This window comes from Lagenorhynchus albirostris, chromosome 13 (genome assembly GCF_949774975.1).
Source record: "Lagenorhynchus albirostris chromosome 13, mLagAlb1.1, whole genome shotgun sequence".
Classification (NCBI taxonomy): Eukaryota; Metazoa; Chordata; class Mammalia; order Artiodactyla; family Delphinidae; genus Lagenorhynchus; species Lagenorhynchus albirostris.
This window is the reverse complement of record NC_083107.1, coordinates 69450961-69472873: the sequence shown is the minus strand read 5'-3', so window position 1 is coordinate 69472873 and position 21913 is coordinate 69450961. Positions and strand designations below refer to the sequence as shown.

The window sequence follows — 21913 nt, the reverse complement described above, 5'->3', positions numbered from 1 at the left end:
AGAGTCGATGTGTCCAGGTGATGAACGGGGCTAACACGTGCGGCTTCATCCACAAATGAGAAAGAGGTCAGTGGGAGAGGCTGCTCAGCGCAGGACTGGAGGTCCCTCTGTGCCCAGGCCCCCTGGGAAATTTCTACACACTGGTCTCGTCCCAGCCACAGCCGAAGCTCTGATCTGAATCCTGAGTCTCAAATAATCTCCTGGGCTCTGATGAGAAATGTTATTTCCTTGAAGGACAGAAGCAAGTGGCAACTGAGTGGCCCAGCTACCTGGTCCCGTAGTTACGGCAGCGATGACAGCATCACTGAATTAAACTAAACCATAGCTTGGTCCTTAGAGCAGAACTTGAACTGTGCAAGAAGCTTTCAGTTCCTGACGGAAAGAGAAAAACCAGGCAGTCAGCCCCTACCGCCACCTCCCACGCCCCCAATTTCATGTCAGTTTCATGCCTTTCCCCCATTGACAAAACTCCTCATGTTCTAGGAACTGGAGACTCCATTATCAGGTCGTTTTGAAATCCCAAACCACATGTTTTCATTCATGATTACCTCTTTACCCTTCCACTAAAATATACAATTAAAAGGTAAGTCAATGAAAATTAACCTCTCTTTTTTTGGTAGAAATTTACTCGAGATACCTGGAGACATACCGGGTTGTCACAAAGGAAAGTGAGGACTACTTCCCTAGGGACCAATTTGCACAATGCTGAAGAAAGGGTCAGTCTTGTCAACAAAACAGTGCCCAACAAACGTGATTCAGAAACAGGGGTAACAGGCAGAGTTGGCAGGTTGCGCCTGGGCCTCCATCTCCTGTGCTCAGTGAGGGGGAAAAGCAACAGATTCTGTGGTACCTTTGTTTAGCCAGAGGGAGAAGGATACGGATCCCTTCCACTGTGAACGGGGATCCAGGCAGCTGCAAGGAAAATGATGAAAGCAGGAAGGAGCAGCATCTCAAAGATGGGGAGCTGGCCTGATTGCTTGTCGGCCAAGGTTAGTTCTCCGAGGGGACAGAAACAAAGGGCCGTCCCTCGATGACTGTCCACATTGTCTCTATTACTGTTCCATTTCCTGAAGGTCCCAAGGAGGCAGCAACCGGTGGGGTCACAATTCGCATCCACGGGTTGGGAAGGTGGGCAGGAAGCAGAGTTTGGGAAGCCACGAGTTCTCGCCAAAGCTGAAAAGCATGGACCGTGTGGCTGAGGTCACTGGAGTCCTTGAAAAGGAGCCCAAGAAACCGAAAGAGGTTGTTTGCGACCCAGAAAGTGGAGAGCGGTCTCTGTCCGCCGGAAGCACAGGCTCAACACCACCAGGATGGACGTCTCTTGGCCTCAGTGGGCACCTAGCATTTTTCTAGTCCCAGAAAGTGCTCAGGAGCTGCTTACCGGCAGTGCAGGAGGAGATGGGAGATTACGGAGCGCGCTGGGTAGAAAAAGCACTCTCTTCTCAGGCCCCGCCGCCCTCCCTCCTGGGGGCAACTGACAGGGAGGAGCATGAGGTCTGACTGGGGCGGAGGGGGGTCTAAAGTCAGGAGACGAGGAGGCTGTGCGGCGACCATGGCAAGCTCAGGCGAGGGCACCTCTCCCACAAGAACTGAGCTCCACGAATAAATAACATTAATTAAATAAAGGAGGCTGAGAGCCAGCAGAGGCACGGTCTGCCAGATTCTCGCCCCGCACACATATGCACATGCGCACACACACACGCACGCACGCACGCACACCGAGTGTCAGGCGAGATGATCCAGGGTTGGCTGCCCCGTCCCTGGGGTCTGGGGGATGGGCAGCCCGACTGAAGGTTGTCACTCGTGGTCTAGCGCTGTCGTGGGGAGCAGAGCAGCGGAGGCCAGCGAGGCGTGCGCAATGGAAGGTGGAGGCCGCTGAGGACTCTGGCACCTGCAGGGGAAGGGGATGAGGTGGGTGAGAGCGGAGGGTGGGGAAGTGCAGGAAACAGAAAAGTGAGGACTTTTCTTTCCCTCATCCTCTCGCTGTAGGAAGTTGGCTCCCACAGCCCCAGTTTTCACTCTCCCTTCATGCCCTTTGGGTACAACCCAAGCCCTCCTCAGCCTCAACCAGCCCATGGGGTTACCATGCCTTCTAAGTCTACTGCCCACTCTGACCGTGATGGTACTGACCAGGATCTGGACTTTCGGACTTTAGATGTGGAAGGTCTTTCCAGAAAGCTGTCCAACCGCATGAGTCTCTCCATGTGTAATGCACGGGGGTCTTGTTCTTGATCATGAGAGAATTCCATCTCAAAGACCGCTGGAGGGGACACATCCAACTCCAGAAACATGATGTTCTCGGCCTGTGGTGGGAATATCAGGCCAGACGTGAGCACTGGCCCTGATGCCTGCATCTTCTGGGCACTTGGGAAATAACGGGAGTAGCAAGGGTGATGAGGCAGGTAGAGGAAGCAGAGGTTGTGAGCATCAGCTCCCTTGGGCGCTCTCTCCCCTCCCCCCTTCTACTTCCCAGCTTCTTACCCTATACCTGGGGTGTGACCCCATTGCCATGGCAACCCGAGCATACTGGCTGATAGGCCTCTTGTAGCCCACTGCAGATGTTGGCCGCTTCTTCATTTGGCTGTTACTGCTGTAGGGAAGAGGCTATATTTAAATCTATTTCCTCCGAACACAAAGGGAAAATGATATCATGATGGGTTAAGCACCATTCAGGTAGTCAGTAGGCCCTGCAGACTGCAGGTTCTGGAATTTTCTTTTCTTTGCTCTAATACAACCTGACAACTCAAAATAGTATAACACAAGGAGACACATATTTCTCCACTCTTGTTGCTTCAATTATTTTCCACAGTGAAAAGGTTTGACTAAAGGCTGGAAAAAAGAAAGGAAATCCAATCTTATTTTTAGCTGTCAGACTCGTAGACTGACTTCACACACTATATAAAACCATCAATTAGTGGTTCTGCTTTTCATTTTCCTTCATAGGATTTAACACAATAAAATGATTAGAAACTCAGGCTTGAACTGCAGGTGTTCCAAACTAGCCAAAACAATCTTGAAAAATAACAAAAGTAGAGGATTCACATTTCCCAGTTTCAACACTTATTTCAAAGCTATAGTAACCAAGGCTGTGTGATACTGGCAGAAGGACCGACCTATGGACCAATGGAATAGAACTGAGAATCTAGAAATAAACCCTCATATGGGGTGGGCCAAAAAGTTGGTTCAGGTTTTTCCATAAGATGTTACCGAAAAAAGCCGAACGAACTCTTTGGCCAGCCCAATATTTTCAGTCAATTGATTCTCTATAAGGGTACCAAGACCATTCAACAGGGAGTGAACAGTCTCTTCAGCAAATGCTACAGGGACAACTGGATATCCACACACAAGAAAATGAAGCTGGACCCTTCCCTTGTACCATATATAAAAAACTAACTCAAAATTAATCATAGACTTAAATGTAGGAGCTAAAACTATAAAACTCTTAGAATAAAACGAAGGAGTAAATCTTCATGACCTTAGATTAGGCAATGGTTTCTTAGATATGACATCAAAAGCCCAAGCAACCAAAGAAAAAATAAATAGGACTTCACTGAAAACTAAAAATCTCTGTGCTTCAAGGGACATCATAAAAAAAGTGAAATAACAATCTTCAAAATGGGAGAAATTACTTGCAACTCATAAATGTGATAAAGGACTTGTATCTAGAATATATAAGTAACACAAATCAAGAATAAAAAGACAAATAACCCTGTTTAAAAATGGACAAAGGATCTGGGTAGCCATTTCTCCAAAGAAAATATACAAATGGCCAATAAGCACAAGAAAAGCTCAACATTATTAGTCATTATGGAAATGTGAATCAAAACCATGAGATACCACTTAACAGCCACTAGGATGACTATAATCAAAGAAGACAGAAAAGAGCACATGTTGGTGAAGATATAGAGAAATCGGAAACTTCATGCATTGTTGGTGGGAATATAAAATGATGCAGTCACTTTGGAAACAGTCTGGTAGTGTTTCAAAAAGTTAAACATAGAGTTGCCATATGACCTAGTACTTCCACTACTAGATACATATCATCAAGAGAATTGAAATCATGCTCACACAAAAACTTGTACATAAATGTTCATAGAAGCATTATTCATAACAGCCAGAAAGTAGAAATAACCCCAATGACCATTGACTTATGAATAAATAAACAAAATGTGGACTATCATAGAATGGAATATTATTTGGCAACAAAAAGGAATGAAGGACTGATGCATGCTACAAGGTGGATGAAACTTGAAAACATTTTGCCAAGTGAAAGAAGGCAGACACCAAAGACCACATGTGATATGATTCCATTTATATCAAGTATCTGGAATAGGCAAGTCCATAGTGACAGAAAGTAGATTGGTGGTTTCCTAGGGATGGGGACACTGGGGAGAATGAGAAGTGACAGCTAATGGGTTTGGGGTTTCTTTCTGGAGTGATGAAAATGTTCTGGAATTAGATAGTGGTAATGTTATACAACTCTGTGAATATACTAAAATCCACTGAATTATACCCTTTAAAATGGTGAATTTTATGATATATGAATTACATCTCAATAAAGGTATCATTTATAAAACATACAAAACTCAGGCTTGGCTTTTTTTGTTTGTTTTTTTGGCCGTGTATCGTGGTCTGCAGGATCTCAGTTCCCCGACCAGGGACTGAGTGCTGAAGGCACTGAACCCTAACCACTAGACCACCAGGGAACTCCCAGGCTTGGCTTTTAAAAAGTGCATATTCTTTGACCCAAGTTCCCAGTCCTAGGAATTTCCCTAAGGAAATAATCAGAGATAGGGACAATTTATAAGCAGAGATGTTTGCTGCAATATTATTTACAAATGCAAACAATTAGAAACAACCCAAATGTGCCCCAATAGGGACCAGTTTATTATTCAGCCAAGTGAAGGAATAGTATGTAGTCATTTAAATTGTCTTATGGCTCTGTGTAGACATGAAAAGGTTTCCACAACATGGTAACTAAAAAAGCAGATAAAAAGATGACATTTTTTTGTTTTGTTTTTATAGGAGTGTGTGTACGTGCGTGGATGCTTAGAAAAAAGTCTGGATATTCAACAAAATGTTAACAATGATTGTCTTTGGATCGAGTGATTATGGGTGATTTTTATTACCTTTATGCCTTTCTGCAATATCTAAATTTTTTACAATGTATGGTTAATCTTATATCTAATAAACTATTTCAAATACTCAGAAAAGCATGGAATATATATCTGTTCGCCTATCATCCAGCATTGTCAAATCTTAACATTTTATTATACTTAACACCAAATCTTTAAGAAATAAAATGTAGACACAGTTTTTAAGACTCCATCACTTTCCTTCTCCAGAATTAATCACTCTCTTGAGTTTTGTGCTTATCAATGTCAGGCATATTTTTATACTTATTTATATATGTGGCTATTCATAAACAATATATATGGTATCTGTATGCCTACTTCTAAGTTTTATACTGTATGGTATACATACTATATTGTTTTGTGCCCAACAAACATGTCTTTTATATTTATCCATGCTGCTCTAGATTAGATGATTAAAGTTTAACTATATTGACTATCTCAAGGTTTCAATATAGCATTTTATATATGTTATATATATATATATTTTTTTATATATTCTCTTGTTGATAGACATCTAGATCAATTCCTTTTTCTCTCTCCCTTTCTATTTAACACAGTGCTGTTGTGAAGAGTTCTGTGTAGGTATCTTGAAGTACATATTCAAGTTTCCCTGGGGTATATACCCAGGAACGGAATGGTTCCGATGTGCATTTTCCGCTTTACCAAATTGCCAAATTGCTTTTCCAAGTGGCTATATACCACAAGAAAGTTCCCATTGCTCTATATCCTGGCCAACTCATGGTATGTTAAGACTTTTTACTCTCAGCAACTTAATGAGTGTGAGGTATTATTCAAAACAAAGATAGGAAAGAAAACAAGTTATTTCCACTAAAAAACATAATACAGGGTTTGGAGTGAGGTAGATCTGAGTTTGAATGTTGGCTCTACCCCTTACAACTTTGTTACCTTGGGAAGCGGCTTAGTATCTGAGCCTCAGATATCTCATCGCGATCCTACAGAACTGCTGAGATTAAACAAGATAAGCACTTAGCACAGTACACCGCAAGGGCTCAACACGTGGCAGCTGTGATGATTATTAATTCTCAATTCCACTTGCTAATTTCAAACAGGGATACAGATGAGCAACGAAAAAAGCCAAAAGGCAGACAGAAAACAGAAGAGAAGAAACAGGCTGAGTAATTCAGAGATAGGACACTCTGTCCTTGAATAGGAGAACAAGCCGTGCAGGCGCCGACGGAACAATGCCCGCCTTCTGCCACAGAGAGTAACAAGAACCACATTCCCAGGGTTTTTTTTTTACCAAGTGTATATAAAAGAGTGCGGATCCCACTTAGGGTCCCTGCCGACCCCTCTTCATAGATGAAAACAAGGAAGACGAGGCTGTGGAAGCCCCAGCTGGTGCTGCTGCTATGGCCCCTCTGGAAGGTGGGCGGGCTGTGCATGTGGAGAGTGGCAGCACCGGGGGAGGGGAGCGGGAAAATCAGTAAAATAACAACTTATCATTTATAAGGTGCATCTGTGCATCCCATTTGAACTTTACAACCTCCCGAGGTGCAGGCAGGGCAGACAAGGAGATGAGGCTCAGAAAAGCAAAAGCGCCTTTGTGTCCAAGATCGTACAATTAGGAAGAGACTCGGAATGGATTCTTCCCAAATACTCTTTTTAGGATGCCACGCTGTCTTTCAGGAGCGCACACAGAACAGCCTGGGCCTGAGTGTGCCTTGAAGGCTGCAGGCTCTGGGAACAGCACAGGGGGACAGGGCTGGGTGAGCAGAGCAGTGGATCAGGGTGAATTGGCAGCCTGACCCAATAAAGATGCCAGGGCTATTCTGGGTGGCAGGTGGGAAGAAGGGGGTGGGGGAGGGGAGTCTGTAATTGGGACACCAAGCTTCCCATCTACTCTCTCCTCTGCCTCAGGCCTACTTTCCATGATTGATCCGTCTGTAGTAAGCAGGTTGTGGCTGACAGCCTAGAGTGGAGGCCTGGCTCTGCAAGTATCCACCCCTCTTGAAAGAAACCCACAACAGCTATCCTGTGCGTCGTAGATCCTGAGTTCTCTTACGACCCTCCCTCCACATAGCTTCTATCACGAGATTATATAGATTTTCCTCTTAATATTAAAAAGTTCTCTCTCAGTCCCATCTCAGAGGCTGACCCCAATCTCATTACCAGCTCTGTCTGCTCACCACCTTTCCCCCCTCCTGTTCTGAAACCCGGCAGCCAGCATCATAGGGTGTGTTTTCCTTCTCGGTCCTTTACAAGCACCTGACACAGCAAATCTGACTTTTCTCCATGATTGGATCCCTCCCTCCCCGCAGGTGAGCTGTCCACCTTGTAGCATCCCCCCTGCGTGTCTGAAATCCCACTCTTCTTCCCAGTTCCCCTTCTCACGGCGCACAGCCTGCCCGGGCAGCAAAAACTTCTCCCCGTTTCAGATTCTTTTTCAGCTGTCACAGGCCTGTGAATGAATCTAGGGACTCAACTCAGAGCTGAGCATGTTCTGACTGAGGTAAACTTTGCCTCTGTAAGGAAACCAGTTTAACTTTCTATCCTGATTCTATTTAGAGCAAGGAATGCTCTGCTCTCTCTCTCTCTAAATTTGGAGGCAGCCTGATTTAAAGATCAAAATCTAGAACGAAAGCAACAAACCAAACTGTCCTTCTATGGCACTTGTAAGGCATGATGGCAAACTGGTTTCTCTGGAGTGCCCACAATTATCATACTGGCTTACTGGTACTATTTTTTTTTTTTTTTTTTTTTTTACTGGTACTATTGCAGCCATTTATGGATCATCTTCTCTGTGCCAGGTACTGGCCTGGAACACCCTCCACCCCACCTCCAACACACATCACACACACTATCTCACTTCAATCTTGATAGTCCTGCAGGGATTTTTTTTTTTTTATCCAGACTTTTATCTGAACTTGGGTTCAGAGAGGTTAAAAAAAACCTTCTCAAGGCAGAGCAGGGACTAGAATTCAGAACGTTCTAAATCCAAAATCCAGTCTCTTTCTACTGCACCACGATACTTTGAAAAGAGTCTAGGATAGCAGGGATTGCAAAAGGCAAGTGGCTAAAGTTACCAATAAAATTTTGTGAACTGTAAACCATGGGCTACAGACATTGCCAAATATACGACCCTTAGAAGACAGTTTTGTATAAACACAATTAAAAATAAGGTCCATGATGAGTAACCAAAAATAAAAGGTCATATTTGTAAAATAGTTATGGTTAGAGCTGGCTGCAGAAATGTGTTTTGCAAAGTAACGTTAACACAAAATTGTTTGTGATTGTGGAAGGGACCTCACCTGAAGTTATTATGCATCAACTAGCAGTGGCCTAGAGGTAGTGGAGAAAAAAGAAAAAGGGATAGACGTCCAGAATAAGTTGATACAGGGTGTGTTTCAAGAGCTCCCCGACAATAACTCCTTGTTTTAAAGAGAGGCTCGGGGAAGAGTGTGTGGGGTAAATGCTTGCAGCTAGTGGAAGAGGGGAAACGTTTTTCCAACAAAAGCTTTCTAAAAGGACGGTATGACTTTAGGTAATTTCTTTCCAACAATGCTTTTTTCCTCTCCTTTTGAGCAGCCTTCAGTGTTCTAATCCCCAACACACCACAGGCCAAACGGAAGCAAAATATTCCACACTTGAATTGAGCAAATGGGACAATGCCTTGATTAGTTAAATATGCTTTGGGAAGAAAGAGGTTTTTCAGCCCTGATTAAGTTATGTTGCAAACAGTGGGACCCAATCCTCCCAGAGAGGCAGCTTGTTCTACAGTCTCAGTCCACAGGGCTCCCCGAAATGAGGGAAGCTGCGTCCAAGGACCTGCCCACCCTCAGCCTTCCGCTATGAAAGGAGGGGCTTGGGGCAAAAGGTCTCAGAGATCCAGGCCAGTGATTCTCACACCGTGATGCTACCCTGGGGCTCTCTGTTGCTGAGTCACTATCATGCTTGGGAATTCCAATTAGGAGGGAATTGTTTTTACTTTATTTTAACCACCAACTGCTGCTATATAAAAGTAATTTTTAAAAAAATGAATTTATTGAGATTGAATTTATTTAAAAATGAATTTATTGAGCTGTCAGAGCTTGAGGATTTTGGGCTGCACCGTGCGGCATGTGGGATCTTAGTTCCCACACCAGGGATCAAACCCGTGCCCTCTGCAGTGGAAGCCTGGAGTCTTAACCACTGGACCGCCAGGGAAGTCCCAGTAGAAAGTAATTTTAAAAATTTGTTTTGTATAAAAACTTCCTAGATCTATTATTACTTTTCTTTTTTTTTTGTAATTTATTTATTTATTTATCTATTTTTGGCTGTGTTGGGTCTTCGTTGCTGTGTGTGGGCTTTCTCTAGTTGTGGCGAGCGGGGGCTACTCTTCTTTGTAGTACGTGGGCTTCTCATTGTGGTGGCTCCTCTTGTTGCGGAGCACGGGCTCTAGGCGAGCGGGCTTCAGTAGTTGTGGCATATGGACTCAGTACTTGTGGCTCGCGGGCTCTAGAGCACAGGCTCAGTAGTTGTGGCGCACGCGCTTAGTTGTTCCGCGGCATGTGGGATCTTCCCAGACCAGGGCTCAAACTCGTGTCCTCTGCATTGGCAGGTGGATTCTTAACCACTGCACCGTCAGGGATGCCCTATTATTACTTTTCTTTAGTATTTTTGGGATTGTTTTTTTTTAAGTTCTGAGATAAATATTATTTATTGCAGTTATCAGACAATGGACAAGTGACATTAGAAAAAAGAAAATAATCTGTAGTAGTAATTCAGAATAGCATATAGTTGACTACCTGGTATTTATTAATGTCTTTTTGAAGTAATTTACTTATTGGAATTTTTCTTAAAGAAATTTATAATACCTGTTTATATCAACCGTATTTAAGTACAGTGGAGAACACTGGGATGTCACAATTGCCTTAATACATTTTACCCTTACCCAGATATATTTTGATATTTTCTACACAAAATATATACTCTCTGTATTCTGAGGAGGTACATATATATTCTGTATAAAACAGCATGTTTAAGTTGTGAATATACTTAACCATAATTTTGGAAAAGCTTGTAAATGTATTTATATCCTTACAATTTTAATATAAAATTTTAAGGGAACACAGTCTATTTGGGATCCAGTTAGAAGCACTGCTAATAGAGATGTACAAATGCAGGCTGGGGAGCAACTGTGTGTAGATTTAAGTCAACTGTGTGCAGATTTAAGTATGTCGAGACCAGTTCTTCCCAAAGAGTTATGGGACACTATAGCGTAAGCTAAAGCCCACTGCCTGCTTTGAGCTCGTTTTTTTTTTGTTTGGTTGGTTTTTTGCTTGTTTATTTGTTTCTTTGTTGTTTTGGCCTCCTCGTGGCATGCGGGATCTTAATTCCCTGACTAGGAATGAAACCCGTGCTCCCGTGCTCCCTGCAGTGGAAGTGTGGAGTCCCAACCACTGGACCGCCAGGGAATTCCCCACAAGCAGTTTTTGAGGAAAGAGCCGAATTCTTAGGCTTCCTAATGGCAAAGAAAACACTGAATCTTTCTCTCTTTGCATTACTTTCCGAGAGCAAGAAGGATGGTTGGGGGAATCAGAAGAGAAGGGAAAGGTGGGAAAAGAACATCACAGGCAACTCCCTCCGCCCAGAAAGGTTCTGGTTCTGAGGCCTAGAAAAGAACATGTAAAGAGCACAAATTCTCCTTTAAAGCAAAGAGAGGGATAAGAGGCTAGGAAAAGCAATAGCTCAACAGTAAGCAAAGATACCAATCTATATTTTGGAGGACTTCTTTCTTTTTAAAAGTTGTTACTGGGCTTCCCTGGTGGCGCAGTGGTTGAGAGTCCGCCTGCTGATGCAGGGGACACGGGTTCGTGCCCTGGTCCGGGAAGATCCCACATGCCACGGAGCGGCTGGGCCCGTGAGCCATGGCCGCCGAGCCTGTGCGTCTGGAGCCTGTGCCCCGCAAAGGGAAAGGCCACAACTGTGAGAGGCCTGCGTACCGCAAAAAAAAAAAGAAAAAAAAAAAGGTGTTACTGGTATCTACTCTAAAAATTATTTAACATGTGCTGTTTTAAGATAGCTGTTTTATTTTTAAAAATCTGTGAATGGTTTTTCAGTGTATGCAAACCATTTTATTTTTGCAAAAAAAAAAGAGAAAGAAGTTATTTAAAAGGTTTTTTAATTTAAAAGTTATTCGAGTAAAAGGAAGAAAGTAAACTTAAAAAAAACCAGAACAAAGAATGGAGATTCCTAACCATTAAGCAGAAAGCTTATCTTAGCTTCAGGCAAAGCACCCACCATGCTTTGGAGTCTGGATTCTGTGCTTAGGTGGTCAAGTAAAAACTGCAGGGACAACGTTTTGAGAAATGAATAAACTCCTCTGAAGCATGAAATTTTCAAAACTCAAATCAAGATCCATTCTCAGTTCCAGATTAAAGGAGATGGAACAGGCATGACAATTAAATGCAATGCACCATCGCAGGTGAGCTGGTGGGGGAATTGCCGTAAAGGACATTATTGAGGTAACAGAATTTCCTGAATTTGATCACTGTACTGTGGTTATGTAAGAGAATGTCCTCACTCTTAGGAAATATGGGTAAAGGGTTGACTGTCTGCAATTTAATCTCAAATGGTTGACGGGAGGGGATTAACAAAGCAAGATGTGGCAAGATGCTAACAACCGGGGAGTTTGGGTGAAGGGCATATGGGAATTCTTTGTACTATTCTTGCTTTTCAAAATTAAAAATTTTTTAAAAACACACGCCTTCTCAGAGCGTCTCTCATCCCATCTCTATCCAATGTAAAGAAATTCCTCCACCTCCACAAACTTTAAACTCGAGAACTCTGTAAGCACAAAATAACTCTACGAAGCAGAAGCCTCCCCAGCATCTTCCTCCAGCAGATGGTGCTGGAGTGGTAGTTTTTGAACCTAGCTTCCTGTAGAATCAGCTGGAAGCCTTGAAAACAATTTTTCTTAAGCCCTGGGATCCATGCAAGACCCTTTAAATCAGACTCTCTGGAGCCCAGCTCACAGGTGATTCTAGTTGCAGCCAGGGTGGAGAACTTCTGCATTAGATGACGTACTACTGCAGGCCTCCACTTAGACTGGAAAGGTGGATTTAAATCCAAACTGATGCCATTGAAAAGTCCTTTACTCAAGAACTTGCCACTTACAAACTTGTGTAGTGTTGCCTTGCGTAGGATCAGCCCTTCAGAAAGTAGACAAATTAAGTAGGCATCTGTTGCTCCAGTGAGAAGCTGTAGACCTCTACAGCTAGCTTCCCACCCCAGCTTTGGGGAGACTCCTGCCCTATCTTGGCGTTAATATTCCTAGGATAGATAGAGCAAAGAATCTCCAGGGAAGTGCATTGGTGTCAGGCCTCCTGAACACCTCTGTACACAGATTGTCAATGAAGGGACAGTGGTCCAGCTGGGTGAGGTAGTCACTCTGCTGGGTTTGAATATCCAGTCTTGTTCTTCATGGCCACCAGCAGAGGGAAAGGCACACCCAGAGCTAAATGCACTTAGCTCTGTTACCTAAGAGCTAGGATGTGGAAACAGGTGGAAATGCTGAATCACCCAGCTGAGTGAGGCTACAAGGACCTCACATCTCTATCATTTCTTGATCTGATTACTTTTCTGTATTCCCCACTGGACTGTGAGCTCTGACTGTGTCTGATTTACCTCCCATCTGCAGAGTCTCCTACAGTGTCCAACACATAGTTAGAGCTTGGCAATATTATCTGTTGTTGCTGTTTTTGGCATCTGACAAATGAATACTCACCAGACCGGCCAAATGTTAGCCAGCTAGTATTTTCTGCATCCCAGACCAATGAGACACCGTACTTGACACTCCTTCCTTCATGGAGACCCCAACATTAGGTCCTGGGAAACCCATCCTCCATCTGCACCCTTCCCAGCCCTCCCCAATCCACTAAAACGTCCGTCTCCCCCAGGCCCCTGGCCACCCGGGGCCTGGGGCGAGCTGGCAAGTCCCTAGGCCCAGACAGCTGGTGAAGGACTCACGCTCCACCGGGCATGAGGGGCTGGAACTTCCATTGCTCCTCCTCGCAGTCCAGGAAAAGCCGGTTCATGATCTTGTTCTTCTCCTCAGGGGGGATGAAGTTCTCGATGATTAGGTACCTGGGAGGAGGAATGAGGTAGACAGGGGATCACGTGAGACCGCACAGTGTATATGAAGGTTGAAGGATGAGAAAAAAGAAGCAAAGAGGCAGAGGGAACAGAGAAGGTGGAAAAACCAAAAAGTCGGGGGGAGGGAATCCCTAGAGAAATAATAGAGCTTGCAAATCACAGTTTCTAATGCAAAGATTATAGACTCAGGGCCTTAGGAGTTACTTCTGGGCAGCACCCGGCATGCACTTTGCGGAGTGCATCAAATGCAGGCCGAGGAGAGGAAGGAGGAAACAGGAGGTAGAGGAAACTCCAATGGGCCCCTCCCCCACCCCTCAGACACATTCTGTTCCTAAGGTACATGGACATGGGTGAGGAGACAGTTGGAATGAAGCCTTCAGGAAAGAGAGGAGCCTGTCAGGGAGAGGCCCACGGCCTGAGGGATGGCTGTGAGAGCCCCAGATGGAAAGAGGAGGGGCCCTACTTGAGCTTGAGCTCCCGGGTCTGCTCATTCTGTGCCTCTTCCAGGTCCTGCCGCACGCGGATGTACTCATCGTGCTGGTCCTGGATCTCCGCCTTCACCGCCTGCAGCTTGGCGTAGAGCTGGGTGGGGACAGGTGCAGCTCAGAGGCTGTGCAGTGTGGCAACCAATGTGGCTCGGCTCTGCTCACCCAGCCTGGGTCCCGACGGCTGCAGGCTCAGGGTCCCCAGCTTGGTCCAGGATGAGCCCAGGGCCCACCTCTGAAGCTCCCTCCTGCCCCACCATCCATCGGAATGGGTTATTCTAAAGGCTGCCCTGTCCCTCCCACACTGTGGCCTGTTAACCTGCTCTCTCAGCTGCTGTCCACATCGTGCAATGTTCAAATCTGAAGGGACCCGAGGGACCTTCTGGTCCAACACCCCCTTTTATAGGTGAGGAAACTCAGGCACAGACTTGCTCAAGGTTATACAACGAGATAACAGAAGAGCCGGAATCAGGACGCGAGTATCAGGACTGCCATCCAGGGCTCAGGGAAGGAAGGGAGCCTCAGCCAGTTTGCAAGGTGACCCATCCTACTCCTGCCTCTCCAGCGGCTCTCGAAAGTAGGGGTGTGGGGCTTCCCTGGTGGCGCAGTGGTTCAGAGTCCGCCTGCCGATGCAGGGGACACGGGTTTGTGCCCCGGTCCGCGAAGATCCCACATGCTGCGGAGCGGCTGGGCCCGTGGGCCATGGCCACTGAGCCTGCGCGTCTGGAGCCTGTGCTCCGCAACGGGAGAGGCCACACAGTGAGAGGCCCGCGTACCGCAAAAAAAAAAAAAAGTAGGGGTGTGGAGGGCAGCTCCAACCTTCCTGTCCCACTCCTAACCCACTGAAAGCTGTGTCCCTGGAAACTGCCACTGGAGCTGGGCCTCTGCCTGGCCTGCTCTGGGGCAGACACCTCAGCAATCTAAGGGCTCTCCAGGTTCTTCCCAGAATCCAGACTGGAATTTGCCGCTTCCTGCCCTAGGCCCTCAGCGTATGCACACGCCTTTCCCTGGCCATGGACTTTGCAGGGTCCTGGCAGCCAACATTCTCATCCCTGGAGAGCCCCGCGCTCCCTCTCTGAGCGCTCCCAGGCTCGAGTCTCCTCAGGTTTCCCCACCACTGCCCTGGCCTGCTCTGTGCCTGGTTATCCAAACTGTGACTCACTGGTGACACCAGAGTAAAGGGGGAAGTTACCCAGGACCACGAGGATGGCAACCCTGGAGAGTGGAAGTAAAAGTGTTCCCAGCCTGTCCGGCCCCTCCTGGCCCAGGAGGAAAGGCTCTATCCCACCCCACCCAGACCCCCGCCTCCCCCTGCTCCTCACCCAGCACCCACGCAGTGTAACTCAGGGGGTCAGCAGTCTAAGCAAAGCGGGGAGGGGTCGCTAAAGCACACGCCCCTTGGGCAGGTGACGCCTCGGGCAGAGGCTGCCAGGCCCTTACACACCTTGACCCAGTTCTGTGTGGCATCTCACCTTCTTGAGTTTCTTGGTTTTGACCTCCACCTCCTGCTGCAGGGACGTGTAGGTGCCCCGGAGCTCCATGGTCTCCTCGTCTCGGAGCATCATCTCCTGCTGCATTTCCCGTTCGCGGCGTTTCTAGGCCAAGGCAGGGCACAGGACTCAGCGGAGCAGAATGTACCGGGGAGCTCTGCCTACCATGGAACCTGGCTTCGTCACGACCATGGGCGCCAGGAGGCAGCAGGGAGCACCCCATGGCCCACATCCATTGCTCCCACCCCATCCTCAATGGAGCCTCTCTGAACCTTCTTCTCAGCTCATACGGCCACGCTTTTGCCAAGGCACTGCCCCCCACAGAAGGAGACCTCAGCCCTAACAGCTGGGGCATTCCAGGGGTGTCAACCCCGTATACCGATGTCCAGATACTGGCTTTCCAGCTGCCTCAGCCTCTCCCATGTAGTATCACAATTGATTGGTAAGACCAACAAACTGTGGTTCTTGATGATTTAGGACACAGTCCTGCAGTTGGCAAAGAACTCACACCTTTGTGGAAGGCCCAGGAATGAGTACCTGGTGCCTTACGGAGGCTGTCCTCATGGAGAGCCACCACCTGGGCAGTGGATCCACAGGATGCAGGGCAGCATACCTTAGGTTCTCAGCGCTGTAATTCCAGGGATCCTGAGCCCATGACGGCTCACTGCCCTAAGCACCCCCGTGCGACCTCAAGGCTATGTGCCCCCTCCCACCCAACCCAGGGACCTGAAGACCCCTGCCCTACCTGCTCGGCAATCTCCTGCCTCTTCAGTTCCAGCATCTTCTGCTGTTCATTGGTGTGATCCATGATGTTCCTGCCCCCGATGAGCAGCTTGCTCTCCATGGCCTGCGGACACAGAGGGGTGAAGAGATGGGCTTTGTGGCTTTTCAAAGGGCCACAGCAGCCCCAGCTTGAGAGGTCTGGCTTCTCTGTTTTGTGGTCCTTCCAGGAGGGGACAGAAGATGTGTCCCAGAAGGAGCCTCATGACCCTCAGTAAGAATGACGTTTTCCCCTCCAGCCTCCTGGGCCCCAGCACAAGGCTCCCATTCTCAGCAGGACCATTAGGTGAGACAAAGAGAGGGAATCCCTCAGAGAATACAGGGCACCTGCTCTGTTTGCTTTGGATATGGAAGCTTTGCTTTGGATATACGGAAGGCTGGTTCACCACGCTTGGGAAGGGAGTGCGGCGGCAATCTAATCCTGGCAACAGGACCCAGCTGCTGTTAGGAGGCGGGGAGACACCGGATACAGTCACTGGGCAGCCCGGCCCTTTAGGTAACGGGCTCCTGACTCAGGAAGGGGGTTCTCACACAGGCAGCAGGAAAGGCTCTAATCTTCAGCTGGAAAACAGAAGAAAAGCCAAAGGGAGAAGACTCTGCAGCACTAAGGGGCACATGGGGCCCCAGAAGCAGCATGAGCTTTGGAGATGGCCAGAAAGGCTTGGGCTCTACCCACCAACTGCAAGGTCTCGGCCGAGTTATCTGTCACCTCTCACGTCCATAACCCTGGAGCCGCCTCTGCTCCGGGAAGGAAAGCCACAGCAAACATCTGCTGAGTGCTACCGCTACCTGCCAGGTGTCTCCATCCTCACCCCCAGAGAGACCCCAGGCAACAAGTAAAGAAACTGAGAGGAACTAGCCTCAGGCCATGCAGCTGGTTAACAGGGGTGAGATCTGAGCTCCACGCCAGTCTCCCCACTGAGCCCCTGCGCTGTGTGCAGTACCCCCAGCCCGACCTAGCACTTGGCACAGACATTCCATAGGTGATGGTTGAATCTGAAGCTTAAATAATAAAGGAGTAGGGGAAACTGTTTAAGTTGTGACTACATTAAAATGCATTTTCAGGGACTTCCCTGGTGGCGCAGTGGTTAAGAATCCACCTCCCAACGCAGGGGACACGGGTTCGAGCCCTGGTCCGAGAGGATCCAACAGGCCGCGGAGCAGCTAAGCCAGTGCACCACAGCTACTGAGCCTGTGCTCTAGAGCACGCGAGCCACAGCTACTGAGCCCACGTGCTGCAACCACTGAAGCCCACGTGCCTAGAGCCCATGCTCCGCAACAAGAGAAGCCACCGCAATGAGAAGCCCGCGCACCGCAACGAAGAGTAGCCCCCACTCGCCGCAACTAGAGAAAGCCCGCGCGTAGCAACGAAGACCCAACGCAGCCAAAAATAAATTAATTAATTAATTTAAAAAAATGCATTTTCATTATTGCTAGTCAGAGGGTGCTGCCCGGGGCATGCCAGCTGTCCACTGATTTCATCCCAGGCCCCCTGGAAGGTTGAAATCACCTTGAGCCACTGACCTGCCTGAGGGCTCTCCAAGCAGGGTGTGCTGGCAGAATAGGGGAGCAGGGGGTCCCTGTACCATCCGTCACGGAGGACAGAGCAGGACAGGGGTCGAAGGTTGCTTTCGTGGGGTCAGAGGTTGGGCTGTGTGAGGGTGACAGAGGACACGGAGTGAAGCAGGGCCAGTCAGAGCCGCCCCACGCAGCCTCAGAGGGAGCTGTTGCCAAGCAAGGCACCCTCCCCATGGCAGCGTAGCCAGGGCTGCACTAGCACCTCCCCCAGGCCCTGCTCCTGGCTACCATCTCACCATCCACCACCTCCACAGCACAGACTCCTTCTCTCTCACGGTCACACTTGTCCACCCTTTGCATGAGTGACTCCTTAAATTGTGTGCCCCAGGCACCTTGCCCACCTCACCTGAGTCCCCGCCCTGCAGCTCACTCAGCCCCTTCATCTGGCCAGTCATTAAATCCCATCAAGTCTGTCTTCTGGGTACAGCTCACCTTCTTCCCTCCTTTTCATCCTCATCACAATGGCTCACTTCACTGTGGTCCCCATGACTCACCTGGATCATTGCCAGGATCTCCCCCCACCTCAGTTTCCCCTTCCAGCCCTCTCCACATGACACCCAAGGGGATCCGCCAACCACACAAGTCTGAACATGCCTCTCCTCTGCTGCAAACTATTGAAAGGGCCTCCATTCCTTGCAGGATGAACCACAAAGTCTGTAGCAGTTACTGGCCCCGTGGGCTGGTCTCACCTACTCCCCACATGTGCTCTGTGCTCCAGCTTTGCCAAAAGAATCCCAGCCCCCTGAGTGGGCTGTGCCTTTTCACAAGACCAGGCTTCTCTCCCTGCTTCACATCCACCTGGAAAATGGCTACTTCCCCTGCGAGACACAGCTTGAGCATCTTGGGAAGTTTTTTCTGATTCCCTCGACTCTGCACATTTCCTCCCTTAGTCCTCCTCAATAGCTAGGACACTTTCCTACTATTTTCCCATATTGTCCCATCATTTGTTTACATCCTGTCTCCTCTGTGTGCTCCTTCAGGTCAGGAATCATGTCTTACTCGGATCTGAGTTTTGGGACTTAGCACAGTGCCTGGCACACAGTAAATGCTCAATATGTTTGATGAACAGAAAGGACTCCTTGGGGTAGCCTCAGAGGGGGGCTTCCAGGTCCTTTCTCTGGGCTCACTCATCTAGAGCAGAACTGGATCTTCACCTCAGCTTCTCCTTCAACTGGTCAGCCCACATGCACTGGCTAAGGGGCAGAGAAGCAGGGTCTGGGCATCTGGGAAGCCTGGCAGGAGGGATGGGCTGGGTGTGAAGAGGGAGGAAGGAGGAAGGCAGCAGCTCTGCTTGTCCACAGAGGAAGCCCCTGACTGCTGCAGGCCATGGATAATTGATCCCTCTAACTGTAATGGCATTTGGGGGGACCTGGTATCTGGCCTGGCCCCCCATTCGAGGACACACTTGCCCGCTCCAGCCCTGAGTCCTCACACTTCCCTTGGTGTGTTATGTGGCCCTAGTGTTCTTCACTCTTTGCCACCGAATAGAAAGACACTAGTTCTCAAAATAGGTTGCATATTAGAATCGCCTTTTGAAACTCCCAGTGCCAGGCCACATGGCAGGGTTATCTTGGTCCCTTCCCCTCACAAGTGGCAGTGAGAACTCCCAAGCCAGATGCTCTAGAGGAGACTCTAGTAAGGAAGACACAGGGCGACAGCTGATGCCCTGCCTTCTCCTACCTGATGTAAAGACTGGGGATGAGGATGGAGAGAGAAGCACAGGGCAAGGCACCAAGAGAAAGAAAACCATCCTTTTCTTTGCACCTGCTATGTGTCAGGTGTCTCACTCTTACTTCTGCTAATAACCCTTTAGGCATTGAGTCTCAAACTCTGATGTACATTAGAATCACCTGGGGAGCTTTTCAAAGGCTCGGTGCCCAGGCTACATCCCACTGCCAGTTAAACTGGAAATGGAGGGGGCAGGTGGTGAGGTCCAGGCATCGGTGGTTTTCAAAGGTTCCCAGGGGATTCCAGGGTGCAAATTTGGGAAGCACTGCTTTAGCAGTCCCCAGAATCAGCATTATCTGAGAACTTGTCAGAAATGCACAATCTCAGGCCCTATGCAGACCTAGTGACTCAGCATCCGAGACCCCCAGGTGACTTGTGCAACGTGTTTTAAGTGGCATACTACTAACACCATCATTTTTCTGCTGAAAGCTCAAAGAGGTTAAGTAATCCATCCAAGGTCACATCACAGCTGTTCAATTTAAATGGAGAATCCAGACCCAGGTCTGCCTGGCTCCAAAGCCCATGCTCTTCCTACTGCAGACAATGTGTGGTGTGCTATAGGAAGCAGAACCTGCTAAAAGAAAAGCAACATGTTTCCAGCAAGAGGAAATCATGTCTGACTAATCTCCAAGAGTTCTTTCAGGGACAAAATAGATTATTTCAGTCCACGGGGAAGCCAGTGGCCAGAACTTTAGAGGTTAAAATGCTCCTGGCAAGGTCCTACATCAGAGGTTACTCAAAGTTACATGGGGGAGGGGGTGAGGAGACAGAGAAACGGGAGGGGGATGAGGGAAAGGAAACAGAAATAAACAGGCACCTCTCTAGGTGGAAAAAATGTCCAAATGTTAAATGGGGGTACTGATTTCCATCAGAAATCATGCAAGAAAGGGTGTACAGGTAAAATACCAACTTCACAGATGCCTCCAGATTCTTGCAGGTGGTAAAAAGCAGAATTTCTAGGCCGTGTGAGCTGACCAAAAAATGGCAGATGAGCTTCAGTTAGAGTTTTACATTTTGGGAAAAAGTAATCTTCGCTCTACTCATTAAATGATAGCTGTGAGCGATCAGTTATAAACCAAAACAGAGGGAAAAGAGGGGGAGTAATTCTCTGTTGTTCCCAGAAGACGTTGGCTTAATATGCTGCCACAGCTAAAAAAGCTAAGAGCATCTGGCCAGGCACCATCACCAAGGCTTTTTGGAAACAACACAAAAATCATTCTACCCTAATATAAAACTATGATGCAGCTGAATCTGGAGTACTGTGTGTAGTCCCTTGCTGCATCTCCGGGGACTTGAAGGAGAGAGAAGATCCAGAGAAGGGCAGCTAAAACCACGCAAGGGCTATTATAAGAGACTTAAAAAAAATAGGACTCTTTAGTTGGCAAAGACAAAGAAAGGTTAAGAGGATGGACCTGGAAATTATACCATCAAAACAGGTGTGAAAAGGAAAGCTCCAGGCTTTTCCAATCAATCCCTGGTACAGAGAGTAAGAGCTTGTACCTTGAGTTTCAGAACAAAGAGTTCTGTTTATAGACGGTAATAAATTTATGGAATGTATTATCTCAGGGGCACTGGATTAAATACCTCACAGTTCATTAAAGGATTCTGGGGACACATTTTTAACCTTTTATTGTCTTTCTCCGCTTTCAGAAAAAAAAATTGCACTAACATCAAATAACCACAGAAATAAAACAAAATGGGAAAAAAATTCATGTATTCCTCCTCATAGCTAATTAAATTGCTTTTTTCCCCAGATTTTTCCATATGCACACATCATTTTTTCACATCTATAGACATGGTATAAATATAAGTTTATGTCCTGCTATTTCCATTTCATCAAATATCTCAAGAATTTCCTGTTACTTCCATAAGGTTTATGATTATGTTTAATGTCTGCATAATGTTTAGAGTGGATGATTTATAATATATTTAATTAACCCCCATTATAAGATATTTTGGTTGTTTGCTTAATGTTTACAATAAACACTCTTGTGCATATAATTTTTTTGGCCGAGCAGCGTGGCTTGTGGGATCTTAGTTCCCCGACCAAGGCTTGAACCCAGGCCCTTGGCAGTGAGAGCACTGAGTCCTAACCACTGGACTGCCAGGGAATTCCCAATTTTTTGCTTTTTTAGAGACTTTCTTAGAAGGAAATTTCAGGAGTGGACAAAGGGTTATAAACATTTCGTATATCTTAGAACATACTGTCAAGTTACCTTTCTAAACCACTGCCAGCAATAAATAATGGAACCATTTTTATTACAATGTCATAGTCATGCAGTATTATCATGATTTTCAATTTTACTTAATAAGAGATATAAAATTGAGCCTCCCGTTTATTTTATATTCTCTATACCTTTGCGGTAGGCTTGCAAAGGTCTGATCTCTCCTTTTACAAAATGCTCCTTTATGCTTTTTTTTAAATTTATTTTTGGTGATTTTAAAGTGTGGAGATGGACCTGATTCAAAACAATTCTTTGTTTGTTCGGCCCACACCTTCTCCAGCTGCCCACACCTAGCTCAAGAAACCCATTTGGACATTGTCAGGCAGAACTTCAGCTGCCAATCAGGCCCGGAATCTGATGCATCAGCCTAGACTCCCAGGGCTTCCAAGTTCCAACCC

At 47.1% G+C, this 21913-nt stretch overlaps 1 protein-coding gene across 6 annotated transcripts in view; it reads right to left on the bottom strand.

The window, feature by feature from the left end:
• Window positions 1-604: 604 nt before the first annotated feature.
• KIF3C (kinesin family member 3C) overlaps window positions 605-21913 on the bottom strand; it is a 79258-nt gene continuing 57949 nt past the window's right edge. For 5 of the 6 annotated variants that reach the window (XM_060169763.1, XM_060169761.1, XM_060169764.1 and 2 more), the window contains 7 exons: window positions 15950-16051; window positions 15187-15309; window positions 13693-13811; window positions 13104-13220; window positions 2482-2590; window positions 2131-2303; window positions 605-1891 (listed from right to left, as the gene is read on the bottom strand). In XM_060169763.1, the coding sequence (XP_060025746.1) occupies window positions 1798-1891; window positions 2131-2303; window positions 2482-2590; window positions 13104-13220; window positions 13693-13811; window positions 15187-15309; window positions 15950-16051 (837 nt within the window). In that variant the 3' untranslated portion in view covers window positions 605-1797. The remainder of the gene's footprint in view (window positions 1892-2130; window positions 2304-2481; window positions 2591-13103; window positions 13221-13692; window positions 13812-15186; window positions 15310-15949; window positions 16052-21913) is intronic. The other variant, XM_060169766.1, reaches the window with a different exon arrangement.